The sequence below is a fragment of the Mytilus edulis genome, chromosome 13 (assembly GCF_963676685.1).
Source record: "Mytilus edulis chromosome 13, xbMytEdul2.2, whole genome shotgun sequence".
NCBI classification, from domain to species: Eukaryota; Metazoa; Mollusca; class Bivalvia; order Mytilida; family Mytilidae; genus Mytilus; species Mytilus edulis.
This window is the reverse complement of record NC_092356.1, coordinates 65,478,182-65,486,948: the sequence shown is the minus strand read 5'-3', so window position 1 is coordinate 65,486,948 and position 8,767 is coordinate 65,478,182. Positions and strand designations below refer to the sequence as shown.

The window sequence follows — 8,767 nt, the reverse complement described above, 5'->3', positions numbered from 1 at the left end:
AGACATATCATAAGTGATTCTCGTTTGTTATATAGATAATATATAGAGAATAATACATGGCAAAATCCGTATCATATGTCGTATCATCCCGAGACACCAATATCAGCCAAAGGGCCTTGAGGCCCGAGGGATGATATTGGTCGAGGGTGATACGGCATGTGATACGGATTTTGCCATGTTTTATACGCTTTATAATATATTTCAACAGAAGAGTATTATATTATATGAACTGTTTCTGATCCATAGCACTGGGTTACCTTGAGTTCTACTTTTGTCTTGTTTCAAATGCCTTAAAAGAACTGCTCAATTACTTATCCGAAGCACCTGGGTTATCTTACAATTTGCGTGCTGTTGTTTTAATTTTTTTTTATTTATTATTGTATTTTTTTTGTGTGTTTTGTATTTTTTATAGTTCCATTTAGTGTGCTAAAAATATGAAAACTTGACGTTCGTGACGTCACATACCAAACACTGAAGTCATTCAATAAATTGCGTCACGCCCGAAGGACCGTTTTATTGGACCTATTATGAGGAAATTTTTTCTTAAGCAAAAAAAAAACCAACTGACTTTATGTAAAAAAAAAAAAGAAAAAAAAAAGTAGGGGTGTGATAAAGGGTATGCGATAAAGGGTAGGGTTGTGATAAAGGGTATGCGATAAAGGGTAGGGGTGTGATAAAGGGTATGCGATAAAGGGTGCGCATCAAAGTTGCGCGATATGGATTCAACAGCAGGCTATTTATCAAATATGCAAAACTACTGTAATTACTACTAAACATATGATAAACCGTTGTATTGGTTTTCCCGTTTGAATGAATTTACAACAGTTATTTTTGCGGTCTTTTATAATCTTCTGTTCGTGTGTCATAGCTCCGTGTGGAGGGCTGCCTAATTTTGACTTTGATGGAGAGTTGTGTAAATTGGTACTCATACCACATCTTCTTATATATCTATACTCTGTGCTGTACACAATCACACTTAAATTTCTATGGTTACATACATAGGAAACGAAAAAGTAAAGGGTTAAATCCTCATGTTCGAACCTACGTACCTCATAACATTGAAATACTACTACTCATGGACAGTGACAGAATATATTTCAGAATAAGAGAATGAAAACGAAGAAGAACATGATCACCCAAAGCCATGCTTCATCCCCACAGTGACTTTGTTGTACGACCACTGATGTCAATTTGCAAACGAAAGTTTTCTATGACCTTTGTTTGGAGGAACAGCTAAAAGGACATCAGAGATCTTACAAATAATTCATATAAATAAATCAAGGAGAAACACCAAAACGACAATAACTTTGAACCTACAGATCTGGCACTTTATTTAAAAGAGAAGAGAAATGTATGGCAATACGTAAATTGATAGGGAAAAGTTCAAACTGGTCTATCCGTCCTTCAATATACAACTTATCGTGGAAGTGGCGAGATACCACAAAACTATGCGCGACGCAGTGATGTTAAGGCAATTTCGCCGAATTTCGCGGAATTTTTGTCAGGGGTAGGTAACTCCGCAATTACCTCATTATATATTCATCAATGGCGGATTCCGTAAGCAGCGTCCATCGATAAAATTGTAAAATACAAATTGCATGCAGGCATGCGGATAAAAAAGGGATACTGGTATGATGTCATTTGATTATTAAAACAAGATTACGGCATTTTTTTGTTGAAAATATATAATAAATGGTTGCAATAGATGTTTGTATTGCCGGGATTACACCCCGCCTACTTCCGAGTAGCAACCAATGAGAAGCCGATCGTCCCCAAATCGCCGTCATTAGATGTTTGGAAGTTTGCAGAATGGAAAGCACCTTGCCGGAGCAATTATTTTCTCTAATGTGTGAAAATATACCGACAAAAGTAAGTGACAGCTACAAAATATGTAAGCATTAATGAATGTAAATTGTTTACTTTGTAATTCATCCATTTTAGTAGATGAAAAAAGGTGGAGAGTTAGATAAAAACAAGTTTAGCTTTGGCAAACATGCTACACGTGTTCAGATGGGGGAAATTAAAAAAAGTATAATTGACTTTCATTTTTAAATTGATAGAGGAGCGGGTGAAATGAATTAGTACATATGCTACCACTTTTACCACTTGCATTCTCGATAGTTACGGCACTGTCAAAGGGTTGCTTCGTAAAAATTGTTATTTATTTGTTGTGAGCACCTGCTTGTCCTAGTTCAGATAATCATTTCTGGTGATCAATTTATAATTTTATTATCTAGTAACAAACAAAAAAATCAGCCTATCAATATATCATAGATAAGAATTAAATTAGCCTTACAAAAGTCTTAATTTATTTAATTAATTGATATGGATGGAGGAGGATTTAAACCCCCCCCCCCCTCATTTTCTAATAACAGATTTAACCATGCCTAGACAAAACCCTACCTTATTCTGTATGTGCATCTGAAGTCAGTATGCGAATATCATATTTGTTCTTTTGTAGTCGTGTTGATAAATTAGGCTGTCAGTGTTTTGTTTGAATTTGTTTATGTTTTGTTTTGTCTGGGCCTTATTTGATTTAGTTTAAATAATTATGACGCTCTTATGACGTCTGGCAAGGCTATTTTAATTTTTTTTCTGGGACACCTTCCTAGCGTCCAAGATAAAAATTAAAATAGCCTTGCCAGACGTCATAATTACTTGGACTAGGCCTTATTTTAGTATAATAGCTTGGTACAAGTTATGGTTTTGTTTATTGTTAGGACCAATGGTTACTTATATTTACTTTATTTGGTCACTGGTTGATAGGCATGTCTCATTGCAATCTGGCGGTAACATACATGTATCGTCTTACTTTAGTCAAAATAATGATCGACTAATTGCAATAAAGAATCGGAAGATACCAATGAGACATTTAAAACTAGTATACATCGAAGATCTCGAGAAACTAACACCATAGCGGCAGACGAAAAGACAGACAATATAAAAATCACTACATGTAGGAAGAAAACTAAAGATGTAAATGCATACAGCTACGGATAAAAAGCGTCTCATGACAAGGTGTGACCCTTGTATCTTATACATGGTATAGTCTCACAAACTAAGTGTCAACGTTATCCAGACAATGGACAATATATCTACTGTGTAAAGCAAAGAGTTCGACTAGTACAATTATCTATCATAACTAATAATTTTAGAAATCCTAATTACAAATTTAAGCAAAACTTTATGAAATGTAAATTACTCGGAGTTTTACAGCCCCAATTGCCGCAATCACCAAAAGCAACAAAAAATTCAAACAAACACAGGAAAAACTCAAAATAATAAAAAACAATATATAACACGCATTTGGTTTATGTTCTTTTATGATACATCAAACAAAAACCCGGTATTTTTTCGATTACATATCAACAGACGATTTTTGTTTTTGTCATAACAAATAGCATAAGGTTTAAGAAGTCCATCTTTTTCCGATAGCAATTGCCTATGATGTTGTCCGTCGGCAGACAATACAACGAGTTTATTTTGACTGTAACTAGCAATGTAAACATTTCCTACATTGTCAAGTGCAATTCTACGAAGATCCTTCACAACAGATGCGTCTCTAAATGTCCAGATAATATTACCCGTGTCCATATCACAGCAAGTCACACTATTTCTTTTTTGGTTAGTATAAAATATTCTTTTGTCGACAAAAGCAATAGAAGACAATGGACTAAGATTGCAGTTTACAATCGTAGTACTTTTCTCACTTTGAAGATTGATACATTGGATGCCTTTCCCTTGAATACAACATAGCAGTGATCCCTCTTTGTGCGTTGTTCCATAACATGAATCAGGGGTTGGGATGGATCTTATGGATTTTGTATCTACATTTATGACATGTACTTGCTGTTGTACATCTGATGATACAGCTACAGTTTGGTTATCAATATATGTAACATCCGAATGAAAGGTGGATGCTGTGGGGATTTTTAAAATGAGTTCTCCATGTGGATGCAATATTTGTATACAGTCACTGTTATTTTTACAATCACAAAGCACAATCTTTTCATCTGGAAGAATACAACATCCAGTAAACTCTCCACTTAGATTGATAGTATGAACCAAACTGAGTTTGATATGATTTATAGATTTGTTACCCGAACCTACCAACTGTACCTCTGTATTCTTTGCACTTTCCAGTGTAATATGACCAGGAATTTTCTGTAATTGGATTATTCCTAAACTTTTTACATCCGCAAGGAAGTCTGGAATATGCTTATTGATTTCACAGGTTAATGTCATTTTATCTAATTTACCATCGTCCGCCAATGTCTGTAAGTACTGATTTGCGGTGGTAGTTTTTGCAATTATCTTTCGTAGGCCAAAGAATGTTTGTAGATCTGATCCATATTTACTGAGGTCTTCCATCTGTTGCTGGAAATGTTCAACATTCGCTTTCTCCTTTATAACCTCTTGTAAAGTCATATCAATATCACGGTGGCACTGATCATCAACTATTTCACATAGTTCTGTTTTCAGAGCGCTTTCAATTTGATTTAGATGATTATTCATATTTTCTCTAATCTGAGTTATTTCTCGAAGTGCTGATTCTTTCTTTGTCTTGAGGTCAATTAAGTTCTCCTCAAGATGGTTTTGTAATTTCGAAAACTTTAGTATGATCTCCGATACACCCGTCTTAGCTTTTATAAAATGTTCAGACGTTTTTACATCTTTGGTTAGCTTACTGATACGAACCACGTCCTCACAATTCATATGTTCTTCTAAACATGTAAGACAGAGTAAACAGTCATGTGATTGACAAAACAGTTGATATTTATCGTCGTGTAAGGAACAATGTCCCTCAACTAAAGAAAAAGAGGTACCAAGAGATAGGTAGTTTGCTATTGGTATCAAAGAATGATGTTGTAAAGCTTTAATAATTGAATGGAGATCTTTACATTCGGTACATAGAGCTTGGTTACATTCGGAACACCAGTCGCTTGAAGGCTTAGTGATATGACGTTGGTCACATATACTGCAAAATTGATGATTTGTCGTCATTTCTGAAAAATATGAAAGATTTATTTTATTTAATGTTTAAATGGTACTGACAAGTGTACAGGAAAATAAGTGACAATCCGAGGTGGAGGATCAATTGAATGTATTTGTATTTTTATTTTGCCCGCAGAATGTCTAACTAACCAGTATATACATTCAGGTAACAGTAGTTTAACTATGTTCAAATTTCATGAATAGACTCAGAAGTCAGTTATATATGTAAAATATAAAACAAAATCTGAGGGAATTGCATGAATTCCAAAAGAAGCGATACCGGGTGCATCGACAAGGTAAATAAAGGCAACATTAGTATACCGCTGTTCGAAATTCATAAATAGACCGAAAAAAACCCGAATCCGGGCTACAAATTAGAACTAAGGGAAACACATCAAATATAAGCGGAGAACACGACACAACAGAAACGCAACAATAAAATGTAACACACACAGAAACGAACTAAACAATGACCATTTTCCTGACTTGATACAGGACATTTTGTAAGAAAAAAATGGGGGGTTGAACCTGGTTTTGTGACTAGCCAAACCCTCCCGCTTTTATGGCAATGTTAAACATCACATTAAAATGACAACCTTACATGACAGGACTACAATACAAGTTCATGGTGGAACATATAGGACAGAGAAACACACAAATAATAGCTATTAAAAGGTACCAGGTTTATAATTTGCCAGATGCGTCCTCAGATATGCAGGCATCATCCGTCATGTAAATCCACATTCAATGAAATTTACAGTCGGTTAAAGGCAACCATCGGTCAAATTATAGGACTTATAGATGATATGACTATTCTATCTTCTTTAAAGATTAAGACTGCGAAAACATGTCGCTAGAGAGGTAACACAGACATATCGTATTTGTCAACGTATGTAGTGTCTAACCAGGAGTCGTACTCAAAATTCAGAGCTGCAGCTGTCTGTTTGAAATACATCAATGTTTGTGTTAAAATAAGGACTATTTTAAAATGCCTATTTATAATAGTAGACGTGCATGTTAATATAACTTGACCCCAGTTGTTTGTATTGTTCGTGTTCGTTAGTCGTTAGTTTTACCTGTTTTTTTTTTGTGTACTGGTTGTTTTTCCGTTGTATTTGTTGTTGCCACGATATTTTCAGTTTGTTATCGACTTGTTAGTTTGAATATCTATTTGGTATCTCTTCTATAGTAATAAGTCCATTGTATGGTTATTAGAAAAAAAGCAAAAACTACCAAATAAATTCCAACTCATCCGTCTAAAAAGTTTTAACAATTAAGACTCTTTTATACAAACTATACAATGTATTTACAACAATGGTGAAATGTCTATAGTATATGGAGGATAATTAATGAAATATATTTGCCAAAAATGTGGTTTATGAACGATGACAATAGTTATCATAGTTCATACCTTCGTGTCTTTTTTTAGAGGTATTGAAACTTTCTTTATAGTTTATTCAAAATATTTTAGGTTAAGAGCGTGACATTTTAAAAATTTAATGCTTTTTTTTTCTTTTCTTTTCAAACCGTCACTATTCCATTGATGTATCTCCGTTTTATGTAAATACATACACATATACATAAAGATACAAATTGTATGACTTACTATTATTTCTGAAATGAAAAACCCGTTTTGAGATTGATCTTAACATATAGAGAGCCACAGCCAATCAATTGGAAGCAGAACTTCAAACTACTTATGTATTCTGTTGAGGGCTATTAAAAAAACTGGACAAAAAGAGAAAAGGTTGAGGTTGGCACTCTTTCGGAGTTGGTAAAATCAGTAAGGTCATTGATTCAGATTAGAGTAAGTAAGCTTAAAGGGTCAATGGACACCAAAGCTCCTCTCATCTTTAAAGACCCTCAGGTTATATAGGAGTTGTCTTGCCTCCATGACAAATATGTTGTCGTTCCATCTGACAGAGCCTCAAACAATATTGTTTTTGTTTGCAAGAAACACTACATTGACTGCATGATTAAGGAACTGGGGATAAATAACACACTTGGAAATCCTACATATACACGAAGTACGCTTACCAAGCAGGAGATCCTGGTAAACCACAAATCGTTTCTAATCTCCTTTGGTGTTAATCCAAAGGATTCATATTTAGACCTTTTTCTCGAAATGGCTACTGATGGTAGGTTGAATACCAAAATTTATGACACACGCGATGATTTTAATTTTCTTATAGTCAACTTTCCATTTCTGTGTAGCAACATCCCAGCGGCACCAGCATATGTATATATAGAATATATGTGTCTCAACTGATACGTTACTCTAGAGCTAGCTCAAGTAAGTTGATTTTGTTAAACGAAGGATACTGCTTTTTCAAAAGTTGCTACGACAGGGCTATGAATCAATCAAATTAAGGTCACCACTCAAGAAATTTTACGATCGCCATCATGAGCTGATTGGCCATTATGACAAAAGTGTGTCGGAAATCATATCTGATATTCTTCCTCAGTCATAATAACCTTCCATCAATACCGAATTGAATAAAGAAATAACGCGACGGGTGCAGTATACGGTTCAGGAAATGCTTACCCTTCCGGAGCACCTGATTTCACTCCCGGTTTTTAGTGTTGTTTCTTATTTATTATTTATAACTGTTGACGTAAATGTCCTTTGGTTTTGTGAGTCTTTGTCTTTGATTGTTAGTGTCTTGTTAAAATTCCAATTAAGAACAGAAAGAATGCCACAATACTCAGTTATATAACTACTAAGGAAGAACCATTTTCATTTAGAACTTTTGATATTCTAAATAAATAAAATAAAAGTTTCAAAGAAAAATGCATGAGTATTTATGCTTGTCCCCTAAAATATCATATAAACTAACATCGAGTCTGTCTTGATCATATACCTAATATATAAAACAGTATCAATACTACATACGTAATAAACGTCACAAGAGGTCATATGATAAGTTCTGATAGTAGATTAAATATGTAATACGTGAATTCAAAGTAAGTTTATGAAATATTACTCACAAATTTAAGATAATATCAAACACTTACCAATTTATAAGTTTTTAGATAGCAAATTTCCCATAAGTTAACGGATATTTAAGTGTCACCTAGTAGTGACGATAGGTGTATAACTATTTAACTGCAAATATTTTACATAAGGCGTCGCTTATTTGAATAAGACACTATTTGTATTGCATAAATTGTCATGTACATACAGAAAGCGTATTGGAAGTCAAAATTAAAATAATACAAATTCATTGATTTTATAAGTTGTGCATCGTTAAAATCATTCCATCGTACTTAAATGTATAATTTAAGTTGTTTGTTTGTAAACTGTTATGCTTCACGCATTATCAAGGATAGGGGCATGGATCATTTAACATAAATCAAACTTTAAATTACATAAAAGTGAAAAGCTGCATTTAATCAATATGGAAGTTATATATAAAAAAGAACAAATAACAAATAATAAAAAAACGGATGTTTATCTTAGCAACTTAACGTGTTTGTTTAAACTTATATAACTTTATAACACAATACAGGATACATTTGAAATTTGTTTCAAATAGGCGTTTTAAAACTACTCGACACAAATCAAACACATTTGTATCAAATACATCAAAACTTTACCATGTAAAGCTTCATTTGCCGAAATACACGAAAAAATAACTTCCAGCACTGCATGTTATTTCAACGGATCAGTCAAAGAAGCCCATTATTACAATAGTTACTTAATAAACATGGAAATCTCGTGACTAATTACACATAACAATATCTAAGGATCATAATGATCAGACTTAAACCA

The 8,767-nt window shown here is 33.7% G+C and overlaps 1 protein-coding gene across 1 annotated transcript; it reads right to left on the bottom strand.

Moving 5' to 3' along the window:
- Positions 1-3,321: 3,321 nt before the first annotated feature.
- Positions 3,322-8,151, bottom strand: LOC139500470 (uncharacterized). The gene is made up of 2 exons (XM_071289207.1): positions 8,011-8,151; positions 3,322-5,006 (listed from the first exon to the last, which is right to left on the bottom strand). Exon 2 carries the CDS (start codon positions 5,002-5,004, stop codon positions 3,322-3,324), a length of 1,683 nt encoding a protein of 560 aa, XP_071145308.1. The 5' UTR covers positions 5,005-5,006; positions 8,011-8,151.
- Between the last annotated feature and the right edge of the window lie 616 nt (positions 8,152-8,767).

Excerpts from the sequence above, each read along its gene's own strand:
- LOC139500470 (XM_071289207.1), bottom strand. The coding sequence starts at position 5,004 with ATGACGACAAATCATCAATTTTGCAGTATATGTGACCAACGTCATATC.